The sequence below is a fragment of the Poecilia formosa genome, unplaced genomic scaffold, assembly GCF_000485575.1.
Source record: "Poecilia formosa unplaced genomic scaffold, Poecilia_formosa-5.1.2 Scaffold513, whole genome shotgun sequence".
In the NCBI taxonomy this organism is placed as follows: domain Eukaryota; kingdom Metazoa; phylum Chordata; class Actinopteri; order Cyprinodontiformes; family Poeciliidae; genus Poecilia; species Poecilia formosa.
The window spans coordinates 160,170-177,167 of record NW_006800452.1 but is presented as its reverse complement, the minus strand read 5'-3'; the positions used below and the strand labels follow the sequence as shown (position 1 = coordinate 177,167).

Genomic DNA, 16,998 nt, shown 5'->3' with positions numbered 1-16,998 from the left:
AAAATACAAACAAACAGAATCCACACAGAAGAGAGAAAAAGTCAGAATTCTGAGAAAAACATCAGAGCTGAAACTAAAGTCAGAGTTATTTATTTTTTCAGTGACTCCTCTTCCGTAAGTTCAGAAATTTGAAACTGAAAAAACTTGAATCTAAAGTTTTAATTTTTTCTAGTTGCAAGTTTTTTTTTCTTCAGCTTTTTGAATAAACTTTATGGCCTGAATCTCAAAAGAGATCTCATCTGATTCCTTTCGCTATGGAGACGCTCCATGTATTTCCAAGGCTGAATGAAACCACTCTTCACATTCTGCTCAGTTCTTCCTCTGGTATCCAGGATTTTGTTCTTTCAGTCGTGATCAACATCTCATAGGTGAGAGTCGGACCTATGGTGCTTTGATCACTCATGAGCAAGACACCAAGAAATGGCATATTTATTTGTAAAAAGAAAAAAGAACTAAGTGTAACTGTCCTTCCTCTGCTTTGCGTTGGTCGATCACATAAAAACTGACTGAATTTCACTGAAGTTTGTCGTTGTATTCTGCTGGAATGTGAACCATCTGAAGGAGTCCAACAAATGTCAGCTCCTAATTCCACATCTGAAAAACAAAAGGGCCTTTTTTCTCTCTGTGACGACTCTGGTTAAGCAGCTCTGAGCCTTTGTTTGTGTAAAATCAGACTTTAATCTCCAACTTTTGATTGATGTTTCCTTTTATTTCAAATGTTTATGGAAATACAGCAAAACAGTCTTGTGTGGTCCTGCCTTTAATGAAGCAGATTCACATGCACCAGCCGCTGCCTTCGGATCACTGACCGGCACGCCATGTTCACCTTCAGAGCCGGGTTTCTGGAGAACTCCGCCGCGGGGCCAAGTAGAGGATTTTCATCCTCTGAGGGGTCAAGAAATGTGTGAAAGAGCGCAGAGAGAGCACCTGAGCGCTGACCCCGGAGCCGGCGGGGCAGCTGTGTTGGTGCTGTCAGGCCCATCACCGTCTGGCTCGTCTCCACCGGGCCGGCTGAGCTCCCATTGAGGGCTTCAGAGGGATTAACGCACCGCAGGGGGCCAAAGACGTTCACGAGCAAGTGTTCAGGGGTCATTCTGGGGGTCCATATTTGATCTCCTCAATTAATATGCTGTGATGTATTAGCTTGATTGACCTTGATGAGCGTCGGTTCTTCAGCCAGTCAGCAGTAATTTACTCACATCTGCATCCACTCTGCTGGTTCGGCTGGTCCAGAGGAGCAGAAAGTCACCTGAAGATCACCTGCTTCTGTCTGGACTGGCCGGGTCCGGGTCCAGGTCCGGGTCTGGGTACGAGTCCAGGTCCGGGTCCGGGTCCAGACTGGGAGGAAACATGTCACAATAAGCAATAAATCAGTTGCATGATAAATTAAAATGATACCGATAATTTTTTTTATTATTTATTTATTATGAATATGCAAATAATACCTAGATTCCCACTTGTTGCTTAATTACATGCATTATTATTACAATAGCAAATAAAAAGTGAAGGAAGCACAGTAACTATAGAACGCCATAACCAAGGAAAAATATCTGGCATAAACAAAAAGGAGTATAAGAATAATATATAGACATACAAACACATATTTGCACACACATAATTACATAGCAATCAATCAATCAATCAATCAATTAAGTTTATTTGTGTAGCACATTTCAAAAGCGCTTTACATCATAAATGTAAAAAATAAAGTGGTAAAACACACAGGCAACAATTGAAGCATTACATTTTGTCATTGTTGCACATGAGATTGGTGATTAATTTTTCATTGATTATGTTTCAGAATAAACTCTAACCATTTCGGTTTTTAGTCTAGATTTAAAGACACTCAGTGTCTCAGCTGTTTTCCAGATGTTTGTTCCAGATGCTGCTTCTCAAACCGAAATATATTTATACCTCTACAAATACGTGACTTCCCCATCATCGCCATCTCAGTTTCTGATGAACAGTCTTATCCATTATACATTTTCTTAAACTGTCTGATATTTGGACTTTGCAAACTTCCATTTGCATGATTTATCAATTTTCTCTTTTATCTTTCTACCACAAACTGGATGACCAAAGTCTTTAATCTGGTGGGTTGGTTTCAACAAACCATTTAATTAAGAACCAATTTGTTTCCAGAGTCTTCAGCGTCCATTTTATTTGTTGTTTTGATTGTTTTGTTTATTTATTTTGAATATTTAAAATGATTTCCAAATCCAGTGTTAAATGTACATTAGAATCTGAAGCTCCTTGATCTTTGAGAATACCTACATTACTATAAGATTAACATTATATTACTTGAAAATGATCTCAAAACATTATTAATTCTTTTCACAACAACTTCTGGGACAATTTATTGTCCAGTAATGTTTGCGACAGGCCTCGTGGGGAGGCTGCAGGGAACTGACACAGGCGTAAGTTGCATCAGTTCGTCATATAAATAGTTTATTGTTGTACTCCAAAGAAAAGCCCCATTTAGACAGGAAGAAGATGTGATTCCAGAGTCAGATGCTGATCAGCCATGAGGGGTGTTTGGATCTTCTCTGGTCCGTTGCCTGCTGGTTTTCCTGTGTGCATGAAGAAACTTGCCCTGCCAAAAAAAGCAAAGGAAACTCTTCCAACGAAGAGAAGGGTCCTTGTTGCCACAGTTAAACTTTTTTTTTCATGTCACTGCCACCATCTTGATAAACGTACATAAACAGTGCAGAGAGAACCTGAACAGACGTCATTGTATTGAAGCTCTGTGTCACAGCAGGACTTCTCAGGCCTTTTCTCTGCACAGGTTGATCCAGACACTAACGGACAGCGATAACGCAAATTCTGGTGTCAATCCGATACCAAGTAGATGCCGGGCCTATATTGCTGATACTGATGCTTTTTAAGTAAGTTTCATATATCATCAGACTCCTGACATACAGGGTGGTTTTTCCTTTGAATTATGATAGAATTTGGACAAAATACTTTTATATCATATTAATGATGATTTGTGTGCATTATTCCAAAACAAAGCAGAGTTGGGCCTTTACTGATTACATTTACTCAGTTAATTACATAAGCAACTTTTTGGATGAAACATAATTAACAGATTATTTTTACTGCGCTATACGTTTTACTTTTAGCAATTTTATTATGAAGTATTGCTACTCTTCAGTGTAATTTCTGGATCCTCGACCCACTGTGAGTGACTTCACCGAATCTAATTCACCAGACAGACACACATCTGCAGTTTTTCTTAGTTTTATAAGTTTTATATTTAAAAAAAACTCATAATTTTGCTATTTTATATTAATTATTGTCATCTTGGTCTTTAATTTCCACATAACTTTATATTTTGGTCCATCTGATTGTATCATTTTTAAATATTAAATGATTGATGTTTGGATCAGTTACTCAGTACTTCAGTACCTTTTTTACTAAGTACTTTTTTTACTCTTTTGACCCCCAAACCTCCGTCTCGATTGAGTTGAACGCCACATGGACCAGAGACGCTTCAAAAGCAGAAAATAGACCACAGTGCAGAGCTTTCTGGGTAAATTTAAACAAAACAAATGCTAGAGTCTGGCATTAGAGGGAGAAATGACTCGTGTTTTTATTTTTTATTTTTTGTTTGCCAAAGATAAAAGAGAAATCCTACAACTGCCAAAATGTGTTGCCTCTCTCTTTTTGTGTACATTTCATGTAGAAGTAAATTGTACTCAGTGTTTTCTTTGGAGGTTTTTGTGTCTTTTCCTTCAGTGGTTATTGATGCAGCGCCACCACAGGCAAGGAGGGGAACAGGTTTCTTAAAGGGTTTGATTTGTTTGACAGTGCAGTGAGAAAGAGAACTGCAGCGGCTGAAAATGTGACAAATTATGCAATTTTGGTCCCCAATTGAACCAAACCTACCAGACTGTCAGATGTGAAAACACTTTAGTATTGAGTTAAGGTCCTTCTGAACCAGAGAAACAGTCAGAAGAGTCTTCAGTGGACTAAAGACAAACAGGACTGGACTGTTGCTCACTGTTTAAAAGCCCCACTTTCAGATGATCAAGGTCTCGTCTGGTGGAAGATTGGAGAGGATCCAACCTGCATGAGGTCCAGTGTGAACTTTCCACAGTCTGTGATGTTTCGGTGAGTTATCAAGTTCAAAATCAGCACAGCTGCCCACCAGGAGTTATATTTATTACCAGACTTATCACTCACATGTCTAATAACAGTCCTGTCTGCCGGGATGCTATTTCATAACCTTGATTCTACAAAACACCAGAAGAAGAAACATTGTGGTCTGCTCTTCTCATTTTCAAAGGTTGGGTCTGTTTCTCAGCTGGAAGAATGAGGTGCTACCGTCAGCGCTGCCCCGTCCGCTGCAGATGTAACCGCCGGGGGAAACATAAGAGGCTGTGATATTGTGTGGTCAGTCTTAAACTCAAACTCAGTTTATTTCCAACTCTCCAGACTGAAAACACGGCTCTCTGGAGCTCCACAAACAGCGAGATCAGCCAGAACCCAAACTACTCAGACATTCACCGCCCTTCCAATGAAATGATACAAGCCACTGGAGACTCCCATAAGTTTACCCCATACTGCGTGTGACACATTTATATCTTTGCTCAGAGTGGCAGTATCCTCTCTTGGCTGCTTCTGGTTACTTTTTCCAAAGCCAGGGAAACATTTATCCAGCACACCCAGAGTAACGTCAAACGGCTGTAAAAAACCGATGGGTGAAGCAGGTGTAAACACATAAAGATGATAAAAACTTCACCTCATGGTGATTGTGCATGGTACAGCGGGTTCCTTGACTCATTTTGTAGTGCTTTAATTTGAAAAAAAAAAAAAAACTTCTCCTGGCTTGTCACACAAGTACAGAGCATCTACTGGAACCTGGCTGAAAGGAGCACACAGTGTTCATTGGAAAGGCCAATACTAAATCAGTTAATTCAGACTGATGTCTTTATGATTTGCTGGAGTGTGCCATGTGAGCGAGTCTCCCTGCACTCGTTGGATAAACAAAATTTCCTCAGCTCAAATAAAATTTGATGAGGAGATAATTTTGCAAGAAGACAGCATAAAGGCCCCTCTCTTGTGCACGAACGCCAGGCAAAAAAAATATCCCGCAAAGTTTGACAAGGTGGTTCAAAAGCCCACGGACAAGATGGCAGAGAGAGATATGACGGGCCTGCTGCTCCAGCATGAAGCCCCAAAACAGCTGCAGGACGCAGTGAATCAATCTGGAGGAGAAGAACTTAACTAATGTCATATCTGTCTCCTCGTTCTCTTATTAACATTTCATTCATTTGATCTACGCTGCTGAATCATAATGTTAATGCTGTACATTTTTGAAAGGCATTAAATTGGCTTTTGGATCTGCTGTAACTCTTTGTTCTAGCTCCTGTTTAAAGACCGGATTTCCAAATGGTTACTCCGCTTTTAACTTTTGATTTGTTACGAAGGGCATAATAATACAACACAGCTACAAATTGGACATTTCAATTCAGTTCAGGAGCACAAATCCACACACAAAACCCAAAGTAACTTTTTCTGCAGATAAATTGTCTAAATTTGTCATAAACTGTGCTGTCTTTATGCTTCTGTGCAAATTGTGACGTTTTTGTCTAAATTTGTCTAATTCTGCGATGTTTGACCTAAACTTGTCTCAGTGCTGCCCTCTTTTGGTCAGTATGGCTACTGCAATTTAATGTTCCTATTGCTTTCAGAGGTCCACGTCACTTGGCCGTAGTTCAGTTATAAACATAGACATGAATACGCATTGGCCACCTGGCGGTGAGGCAGGAGTTGGAATAATTGATAAATCCAGATTCTGAACATTTGCATTCACGTGTTTCTAGTACGTCCATAAATCTGACGTACAAGCGACATCAGCCAACAACAATGGACGACAAAGTCGCTTCTCTTGGTCCACTGGGAGGTAATTTCTACTTTAAAACAGATCTGACTGGATGCTGGAAAACACTATTGTTGTGTTCAAGTTGTGCTAAATGCAGTTAGTCTATCAGTGAAGATATTCAAGTCTAAAATATGTTTAGCATTCAGGTCAATGCTGAACATGTTGCAGCAGCACAGACACGCTAATGTCAGCGTCCACAGTCCACATTTCTAAAGTAGCTCCAGCGCTGGAAGCTGAATGGCTCCAAAGTTTAAAAAGAATAAGCGTCTTTGTTGTTGCGCTCATGTTTATTTATTCAATAATTTAGCAGCAAAACAGGGGTTTTGGAATTGAAAATGTTGCTTATTTTGTTGATATTTATACCAGATTTGATTAATTATAGACCCTCAAATTAACTTGATTAAGAATTTTAATTGAGTCCCACCAATACAAGTAAAACAATAATGGAGAGTAGCAAAGGAAACAATGTTTCTCTGTACTATTCTCAGATTATAGCAGCACCATAATTATAGATAACATAACATAAGGAACAATTAAAACTACTTAAATATATTTATGAACCACTAAATTAAAAAAGAATTCAAACCTGGGAGACAAATCCTGAAGCTCGTCCACCTGCAGTGATTTTAAAGCTGACAAAACGTGATTGATTGAACGACCAACTGGTGGATATTTCACTCCACTTGTTTGGCAGCAGCAGCAGATAAAAGTCTGTTACAAATCGTAACACATTTTTCATACCTTGAAAACCCTGGGAAGTGTAATGTATGAGCAAGACATCAGTCAAAGTCAGAAGAGTAGTAAAGGCTTGTGTTTCTTGGATGCAGCTTTGACAGCCGTTTAGTTGCAAATGAACCAAAGAAACGGGAAAACAAATGTCACTTCGCCTCACTCTTTCAGGCCTTTAGGAGCAATGAGTTCCAAAGCAGTCCATGCACGACTTCTGAGTTAGATATGAAGAATTTTGGACATAAAATAGGTCGTTCAAATACTTCCACTTTTTGAATGATTGCCGTTTTTGTCTGTCAGAAGCTGCAGATAAAAAAAACAAGGAACGCTTTTACCCTGAATGGAAATCCTCAAAAAACACAAACAGAGAGGCAAAGTGGTTCTGAAATAACTCACAACCTGCGACATTCTGCACTGGAATTTGACTTCTTTTCAACCAAACATCAGCAAGGGTTTTATTTTTATATGATATCAGATCGTCCTTTGAAGTCAGAATCCCTAAATGCCACACATCAATCTCGTTTTTTGTGTTGTGTGTGTGTTTTTCCATCGGCGCTGAACTAACAATGGGTCGGCTGCCCCGCTCCTCCTCTCAGACACTTACACAATCCCACATATGACAGCAGCTGGTGTTTACCCCTGTGACGTGCGGCCCCTTGCATCCTGTTTGTGGCAGCATCTCACCATTGTTCTGCTTCTGTCTACCTGAGATCATACAACCGCTCCTTCCACCGCTGGACGCAGTGAAACGGATCCCTTCCTTCGTGTCTTTTGTTTGGTTATCACAAACTGTCTGATTTAAGTGGATGGAAAAAGAGAACACAAAGAAGAAGCTGCGTAAAGAGAAACCCACGCACCAGACCGAGATGTTTAGATTGTTTTTTTTTTTTACCAAACTCTTGATTGTGACGGGAGGACACGTTTGGGAGCGCCGCCTCAGCTGATGTCACTCTAAGGGAAGATCTTTGAAGAGGATGGGGGCAGAGGGACATCCAGGCGTCACAATGCACCACCGCATTGAGTAGTCAAACTTTCACAATGCTAGTGTGTGCTAAGCATAACCTGAGCCTCATGATGAAAGGCCTCAGCGAAGTGTGGGCGCAGTCAGGAATGATTTAGATCTTTATCTTGAAATGTAAAGGAGTGGGTTGCTTGTATTCTGCGTCTACTGGTCAAATTTGCCATCAGCATATTTATCAAATGTTGGGGAGAAATGTCAGAGGACTCAGAAACGGAGTGATACTGCCCTCTAGTGTCTGCAATGCTTACAACACAAAGTCATTTTTGGTCTCAGTAGTTACAGACAATTGTTTGGACATTTCTAAAATGACAACTTGTACTTTTTGATACAGTAAAAAAAATGTGTTCTTTTAGAAAAACTAAAGTCTTACTTATATTTCTATGCTTTAAACTAAAAAACCCATAAAATTATGGGTACATTTTCTTCTATGGGATCTTGATTTTTGTGGAAAATTATGCTTAATAAAGAAAAACGAATCTAAAAAGTATATTCCTGGTATTTTTACTGTCATTCTGCTATAAAACTTCAATAAAATTATTAAATGAAAATGAAAAAAAAACTGCTAAAGCCTGCATTCATAAATACTTTAGCAATTTTAGTCAAAGTCATCAAGAAGAACCAAGCAGTGCCTTGAATATTTTTTTCTTACAGATGTGACTTGTTTTTATTCTCTTATGTTTACCGTCAATTTCATTGCTTTACATTGTAATCTGTCATAAATGATAGATGGTGATATAAATATTAATTGTAATTCTCAGGTGAACAATGAGGCTAAGAACTCAAACACACTGGTAGCTCCGGTAGCACAACAACAGATGCCTGCATAGACACACAAGGACCCGACAAGGAGCCGCGAACAAAGGTGGGATTAAATACACAAGGAAGGTAATCAGGGGAAATGAGGGAAATGAGGGACAGCTGGGGACGATCAGGGGACAACAGAAGACACAACTGGACACAGAAACCTAGAAAAACACAGAAAAACCAAATCCTCACAGCATCGCGTAGCAGAATTTTGTTTTTATGATGCTGTAATTTCACCACAAAAACTCTTAAAGTTACGTTAAAAAATAATTATCATGAAATAAAGATTTTTCCACCAATAACCCAGCAAGAAATGTTTGGTGGTTTGTAGATTACAATCAGTCACTCACTGATTTCTCTGATTGTGTGTTTTTTTTTTATTTTAAAGCACAGAATCTGTTAATTCCAGAAATATTTCCCACATTGCATCACTGAGATAAATTCAGCTCTCCGTGTAATCCTCATAATCCCATAAAAGAAGATAATCCGTGAATTTTAAATACCTGAATCACCTTATCTGCCCCTGGAGTGTGTTCATCTTTCCAGGTATTTTGATTCTTCCTCTGCAGATAGAAACAGATATAGGTATGAAACACACACACCTGTGAGTCACAGTGTTTTTTGGCTACAAACATCTAATATTTTGCTGCACAGAAAAATTTGACCTAAATGTCATAATTTGGACACATCCTAAATAGAATAAAGCAAAATAAAAACTTCAGACAAGGTTCGCAAGTTAAAACATCTGAAAATCTAGATGCTCCAGATGTTTTTGGCACATTTACAGCATTTTTATTGTGCATATTTTTTTAATTGTGTTACAGTGCGAGCACCATGTGCAGAGGCTGCTGTCCTCAATGAAGTTGTTCTGGGATTGAGTCTCAGTCTTAGGTCGTTTGTTGCACGTCTTTCTACCTATTTCCTGTCCATCTACTGTTCAGTAACGGGCACTTTAGAGACAAAAAATAAATAAAGATATAGTGTGCTTCAGTAAAATAATATAAAAACCATTTAGAGACTAGGGCATGGATGAGCAGGAAGAAGAGGACAATGGTCCCATTTTATAAATAGCCTGCTATTTTAGCGAAGTTTAATGAAGATCCCCGGATGATTGTTGTCCTATTTAACATAAAATTTAAATTAAATGTAGTTAGTAAGAGATAAGTACTTTGTATAGTTTGCAGTACTTTCCATTTTAAGAAGAAAATATCATTCTGGTGGGAAAAAATACATTATTCTTAAGTTGCAGCACTATGAGCTGATTTAGATCAAGGCTTTTGAGTGGCTCAGTCAAAGTTCAGACCTCAATTCAACTGAGAATCTTTGGCAAGTGACAGAGTGTGAGCTTTTTAGCAGAAAATGATGAACATTAGAATCAGACTTTTCACATGTATGCAGATAAAAAAAATACTCTTTTACTTTACAATTATGTATTACTTTGTTTTGTCCACACGCATCGGAATAAGTACATTAAAGTTTGCGGTTGTGGTTTTGTGGTTATGCACTTTTAAAAGACGCTGAAAAACAACAAACTGTTGTATTCCTTACGGCCACCAGGGGGAGACATTTATCTGTTTATCTGTGGAACAGCGGCGGCGCGTCGCTTTGGTCTTTCTGTGTTAAATGTTTCCTCCGACATCTGAAACCTGTTCGACAATATTACTTATGAATTATACATGCATCTTTTTAAAGAGGAAAGTAAAAGAAACAAGTTGAAATATTATTTAGAGGCATTTATTAAATCCACGCAGCCTGTTTTCCTGCTTGGAAAAGCGGAGAGGATTGCTTCAGATGTGCTGATAAAACCAGCCTGTTGTGTTTTGTTTTGGTTGGTGAGAAAACATTGCTCAACTTATTCATGTTCAGTAATTTATATCTACACAGAGTTTCATTAAATGTAGAGAAATAACAAGCAGACAAATGAAGGGAAACATGATAACTGAATTTTCTAGTTAGACGGATTGATTTACATAGGTGACCTGAATGAGTCGAGGTAAAATTAGGACCAGATGTTCACTGGAAACCCAGGGAGGAGAAGGAGGAGGAGGAGGAGGAGGCGGGGCCTTCGCTCTGTGGGAGGAGCTTACACTCTCCTCTGCGCTCAGTTTTTATTCTAACAGGTAGTTTAAAACCTAAACTGGTGGAGATCGGCTGCAGCAAGGCGAGAGCTGCGGTTTTCCAGCTCAGAGCGGATCTTTGTGTGAGAGCATGCTGACCAGGAAGGGCTCTTCCGCGGGCACGGTGGACCGCGGCAGGGTGCGGGAGCGGCTGCAGGCTGCGCTGGCCGGGCTGCAGGAGCTGCGGCTGCTCCGGGACCGGCACGGAGACATGGTGAGCTGGGCTCTGCAGCTGGACCGGGAGGAGCCGGTCAGCGCGCTGCACGCTGACCCGGAGGAGGCTGAGGAGCAGCGGCTGGAGGCGACCCTGACCGCGCTGAAGCAACAGCTGGTAGGAAGTTCAGCTTCTGTCTGGAAAACGCTCAAATAAAGCGCTTTGTGTTTTAAATAACCTACTGGTCACTAAAAAAACAAGGGAGAAAATCCAGGGTAGTTTATTTGTCAGCTGATGCTCATGCGCACTCAGCCTGCAATCATTACCAGGACGACTGTTACGCTCTCAGCTGGGGGTCGGAAGCAGGATGGATGTCATAAATCAAGGTTCATTGCAGGCCCCCAGAGGACTTTTTAATTGTTGCTGCGTGCACGCGCGCTCAGTGCGCGAGGGCAAGCCTCAATCATTAACCACTAAATGCCAGGGAATAAAAACAAACGGATTTTTTCTTTCTTTTTTTTCTGCTGTGAATGAGGGGAGAGTCTCATCCCTCAGAGGCCCCCTGAGCGCCGCAGACAGCTGGCTCTGTTTAGTTTTCCGTGACAAGCTTTTTCCACGCAGCCTGCTGGTAAAATCATCGAGGGGAAGTGCAGGGATTAATGTGCTATGCTTGACATCTAGGGTAGAACTGGGCAGATGCATCAAAGGATGTGTCACGGCGTGCACAGGCAACATAAGGTTCAAATTTGTGCAAACTGATTTCCCCCCATCTGCAGATTCAACTGATCCAACCTAATCTGCAGATTAAAAAAACATAAACAAGTAGTGTAAATTACAGGAAGTGAGCCAGAGATGGAGCTTTAAGCTCTGCAGTTACAGTTCCTAATCCCAACCCCCAAGCTTTTCCTCTGCTGGTAGTTTACACAATGGCCAGGCCTTCGCTGTGGGGGGGAATGAGTTACCCACCACTGCTTCTTCCAGGCTCCCCCATGTCCTGCTGGGGTTAATCATCAGCTACAGCTGAGGCGCTTTAGTTTCTCCACAGCGGTACATCAGAGCAGTGGTCCTCCAACTTTTCAGAACAAGTAACACCTCAGTCAGTTCCAGGTTTTCCTGGAAGCAGTGCTGACATTTTGAAATCCTATTACTACAGCGGGAGTTGGTACAGTTTGACTGATGAAGGAGGTGACGTTAAAAGTCGGTTAGTTTAAAGTTGGAAAATTAACAGAAAGTTCCCAAGAAGTTCCCTTAAAATCCAACATGGCATCCAAAAACTGCAATAAAAACAACTTATTTGCACTTTGGATGGTTTGTATCGTCACTCATTACATTTTTCACAAACCTGTAGCAACAGTGTTTGATTCTTTAAAAGTCAGAGAAATTATCTTCTTACCTAATGCTGGTTTATACCCGCAAACAAACTGTTACATAAATATACACCAAACTATTTGATGCCAGGCTGTTAACTTTTATGTTATGAAAGTAAATTATAAACAAAATGCTAAAATTACACACCAATTTTTTTTTCCAAAAACTTTTTATTTTTTATTTTGGTTGTTAAGCTTATTTGGGATGTTTGGCTGTCATAAAATATTGCAATATCCAAGTTCTTAGTATGAAAAGTCCTAATATGTACTCAAATAGATCAGGTACAAAATGAACAAAAATAACCAAAGTTGGATTTTTATTGTAAAAATTCTTCAGAGAGCCATTAAATCCAGCCCAGTTACCTCCGTGGTACCTGGATATCAGAGCTTCTTCCTTCAAAGTAAAAATGTTTTTCCTCAAAGAAAATTGTTCTGTGTGTACTTTCATGTTTATACTTTGTACCATAGTAAGAAAACATGCAGTTTCAGTCATTGTTTACATGGCAAAAGCAATATTGATTTTAAAAAGGCAACATTTCACCTTCTTTTTTCCTTTTTTAGTAAATGTATTACCAGGGATGGAGGGCATGAGTGAATGCCCCTGAAATGTCAGACCTTACCAAATATTGATATTGACATTGTGACTCACATATTGATATTGTGAGGATGGTTGTGGTTTGATATATTGTGTACTTCTGGGCTTGTTCTGCATAACTTACAACAGAAACTCTGTTTAGAAAAACATCCTTTTTTTACGTCCTGCTGTCTGTTTGCTGCATCACTCTGTCTTCTTTTAAACTGACAGCTTTGTGCATTTTTTGTTTGGCCATCGTTTTTCAGTCTCGTCTACGGAAGCAGGATGTTGGCCTGAAGACTCACCTGCAGCAGCTGGACCAGCAGATCAGTGAGTTGAAGTTGGATGTGAGCAAGGCCTCCACTGATCAGCTGGAGAGTGACAGCAGGCCCAGCTCAGGTGTGTAGGCAGGCAGCCATGTGTGGTTCATGTTTCAGAGTACAACCAGACAATTTCACATACAGATTGTCTGTATGTGACGGGCTGGTCCCAGTGAGGGGTGCGGTTTCAAAACTGATTTGTCATCTCTTTTTCATAAGTTTACAATAGAAAGGCATGGTGTTAACAAAATTTTCTCCAGCTGTATGGAGAAATTTAGCTATTGCTAATCCAGTCAGCTGATTGAGAGAGTTTTCCTTTATTAAACTATATCAGCTCTGCACCGATTATACTAAGCCAACACTGTTTGGGTCGCTGCCGGCTGTAAAGCAGCAGACTGCAGGCTAGCTGGATGAGCCGCTAACCCAACCATTAGCCTGCTAGCACCATCTTATCTTACTTCTGTTTTCCTACAGAGAGCAGAACAAACAATGTTCTGTGCAATAATAACTTGAAACCTACTTTATTTTGAAAGGGAGTTTATTCTATATCTTTGCTTAAGTCTGTCTATAAAAAATGTTAAATGTTTGCTAAATGCTCCAGATAATGTTACTGCGCCTCTTATGATCAGTATCTTACAATATGTTTGTTCCTTTAAAAATAATGGCTTATTTTCTTCCATTTAAAGCAGAAATGTGTAACATGATCTAACTGATTTTGTTTAATCCACAAAACAATTCCAATTGCTGCTTGAAAAATATATAAATGATTACAGTTACAACAATATGATATCTATAGTATTTATTGATTATGATGCATCGGCTTAAGCAAAAATATAGAATGAAAGCCAGTGTAGTAGTTTGGTTTGGAATTAAGTGTTATGCTTTTGTAGCATAACACTGAGCGAATAACAAGTTGATATTAGCAGATTAATTAGCTTGGAGGCTAGCCTGCAGTCTGCTGCTTTACACTCTGCAGGTTGTTGCTAGGCAGCTGTAGCAGTGATGGATGTTGTGTCTTTCGTTTCCACACATGACTGTTTGTGCTTTTGCGACTGGACTCTCTGGCACTTTCTCATTGAAAAGTCTTTCAGCCACAGGAACGGTGTGATGTTGCTGCAGTTAGCCGGAGCATGCGTACTGACCTGGATTGATTCCTGCTCTCCCAGGTTTCTATGAGCTCAGCGACGGCGGCTCTTGCTCCCGGTCCAACTCCTGCACATCTGTTTACAGCGAGTGCCTGTCATCCTCCCAGACCAGCCTCATTCCCCTGAGCCCAACCGGCTGCCACGTTAGCCCCCCACCACAGGTTGATGTTTTCCACCGCCGCTCTGTTGATGAGAGCCCTGGCCAGCCCAACCCTCCACGGACCACAGGCCTCCATCTTGGCAGCAGCAGAATCCGAGCCAGCGCCATAGGCACAGATTATCAGACACGGCCGAGACCGGTGTCAACAGGTAATAACATCTTCATTTTATTTCAGACAGCCTCTGCTGTTGTAATGGCTTGTTTTTGCTCAGCAGCTCAACACATATTTTGCTGCCTAATAACAGTTTCCATCAGTGGAGTCAAAAGTTGATGACTGTTTTTGTCTGCATCAGGAGATCTTGAAAGAATCATGGCTCAAGGATTGGGCTGCTTCAGGTCTGCAGATGCAAAGAAACTCCCAGTGTGTCCGAAACAGAAGATCTCCCCTGTGGATCCCAAATTCCAGCGTCATCTGGAGTCCTGTGGTGGCACTGAAATTTACCCATACCCCAGTCCTCTGCATGCTGTGGCTCTCCAGAGCCCAATCTTCTTCCAGGGGGGTGAAGACGGGAAATTGGTTTTCCAAGAGGGGCAAGGAGCCTCATCAAATTGCTACGACTCTCTCCAAATGGGTTACAAAAACAAGAGCCTGGGCTACATTGACAAGCTCCTCCAGCGCACCTTGAGCAAAAGCCAAATTAATGCAAGTGCAGAGACAGTGGAGATACAAGACATCAATCAGAGGAAGCCAGCTGAAAATATAAATGTGTCTTTTGAAGTGTCTCAAAAACATGAGTACAGTTTAATTCCTCCTCAAGCTAAAAACCAAAATCTTCCAGTGAACGGTGAGCAGAACAGGAACCGTACTGTATCCTCCAACCAAGAGCTGAATGATAGGAAGAGCCACGAGTCACTGAGAGGCCCAGAAATTCAATGCAGGTATTCCTATCGTGCTGTCATGAAGGAGTACAGTTCTGATGAAGCTTCACACTCAACCCTAACGAAGAACGACAAACCCAAAACAGAAAACGCAGGCTTGCTAAGGAATCATTCTGATAAAAACTGTGGTGAGACAGAGATGAGGAAGAGTCACTGGCAAAGACCGGCTGTTCCTCAAACGTCAAGCACAGAGAGTCCAGGCTTTGAGGTCCAGAGCAGTCATACAAACTCTCCTGAGTTTGTCCATGCCAAGTTTGTGCCTGCCTCCTCACAGAGGGTCAAGGTTAGACAAGCGGACCGCAAAACCAAGGCTGTGAAACTCAAACGAAAAAGTTCAGACAAGCCCCGAGCGTTGAGACAGCAACACAGCTTCTCATCCGGTGAAAGAACCAAAGAGGTCGGCTTTGGAGCCAGAGGGGAGCAGAGGAGATCAGGAAAGGGGAAAGTCAGTGAGAAAGGTAGCGCCTGGCAAACACACGAACACAGACAGCGGTCCAGCTCCGAGTCCAGTCTCTACGGTCCTGGAGTCAGAATCACCCAGAAGGGCCACCCTAAACCACATCCAGTCCCCGCTTCATCAAAGCTCAGCAAGAACCGTAGACCACAGTCCATGGAGTACGAGCATCCAGTTGAACAACGAAGAAGGAGACAGGCAACCCCCAAATGGCAATCTGATGTGGACATTTACCAGGCACCCTTTCTTCAGCACCAGAGGTCAAAGGAGAGCATGCAGATGGTCCGGAGTCTTAAGCCAGGTCAATGGATCGGACCTTCACACCCTTTCCACTTCTCCATGTCCTCCAACTCTTTCCTCCAAAGTCTTAATGCCAGGTATCCTCCAGCGCCCTTCCACATGACCAGCCTCTACCCACCCAGATGTGAGTCTGAGTACTCAGCCGAGTGCGCCTCATTGTTCCACTCCACCATCGCCGAAAGCAGCGAGGGTGAGATGAGCGACAACACCACCAACCGCTTCGGAGACAGCGAGTCCAGCCAGAGCTCCCAGTCCTTCTCCGACTCCGACAGCAGCCTGTCCCTGGATGAGGAGGAGCAGGTGGAGATAAACGAGGCGGCGGAGGGTGGGATGGTGTGGGCCGAAGCAGCGCTGGGGCCCACTGCAGCCGGGCAGCCCCTCCGACAGCTCCCACCGCGCCCCGAGCCTACGGCCTGCCGCATCAAAGCTTCCCGAGCCCTGAAGAAGAAGATCCGGCGATTTCAGCCAGCCTCCCTGAAGGTCATGACCCTGGTTTAGATAAAAGATGCCCTGCGGCAAGAATGAAGACTCCTGGGAAAGCCCCTCTGTGTGGTGGGAACTGCTTTAAAAAATAGCTTAACCAGATCTAATGAAGTCTCTAGGACAATACCTTTAATCTGGACTGCATTCATCAAACACAAACAAGGAGATTGTATGAAAGCATATATAACACTATAATCACAATTAAACTTCCTGCTAAAGGACTTATGTTGCTACAAGTGTTCAAACACATTTCTATATTTTGTATTTTCTTTTATCAAGTAACTGTTTTCTGTTCTGCTTTAATTTTCCTTACATGTTGCAATTATTGTTGTTTGACTCATAAGAATAAACTGATATTTAATTAATGCTGGGCCGGTTTTCTCTGAGAATTATCATCCAAGTTTTTCTGTATGTTTACAAAGCTAACAAAAACATCAAGATGTCGCCTTGGCGCTAATGCCGCAGGTTTTCTTCATAAACATGACTAAAATGATCTCGTCTGGTTAACTCTGTCCCCTCTGGGTTTCTATTTATCTGCCATAATGGAAGCAATCTCCTGCTAATCTTCACAAACATCCTGCTGAGATTGACCAGTTTAGCATAG

At 41.5% G+C, this 16,998-nt stretch overlaps 1 protein-coding gene across 2 annotated transcripts; it reads left to right on the top strand.

The window, feature by feature from the left end:
* The first annotated feature begins 10,563 nt into the window (after positions 1 to 10,563).
* On the top strand, positions 10,564 to 16,759 carry dact2 (dishevelled-binding antagonist of beta-catenin 2). Of its 2 annotated transcripts, none has more exons than XM_007579250.2 (4): positions 10,564 to 10,889; positions 12,920 to 12,983; positions 14,140 to 14,427; positions 14,572 to 16,759. In XM_007579250.2, the coding sequence occupies exons 1-4, from the start codon at positions 10,650 to 10,652 to the stop codon at positions 16,407 to 16,409; spliced, it is 2,430 nt and encodes an 809-aa protein (XP_007579312.1). In that variant the 5' UTR covers positions 10,564 to 10,649; the 3' UTR covers positions 16,410 to 16,759. The 2 variants fall into 2 exon arrangements, with proteins under 2 accessions (XP_007579312.1, XP_007579311.1); XM_007579249.2 differs by having other exon boundaries at positions 10,565 to 10,889; positions 12,920 to 13,052.
* Positions 16,760 to 16,998: the final 239 nt, after the last annotated feature.

What these genes read in the sequence shown, in the direction of transcription:
- dact2 (XM_007579249.2), top strand. Translation starts at nt 10,650, where the DNA reads ATGCTGACCAGGAAGGGCTCTTCCGCGGGCACGGTGGACCGCGGCAGG. An exon ending in CCGCGCTGAAGCAACAGCTG is followed by an intron (nt 10,890 to 12,919) that starts GTAGGAAGTTCA and finishes ATCGTTTTTCAG; the next exon opens with TCTCGTCTACGGAAGCAGGA. An exon ending in TGACAGCAGGCCCAGCTCAG is followed by an intron (nt 13,053 to 14,139) that starts GTGTGTAGGCAG and finishes CTGCTCTCCCAG; the next exon opens with GTTTCTATGAGCTCAGCGAC.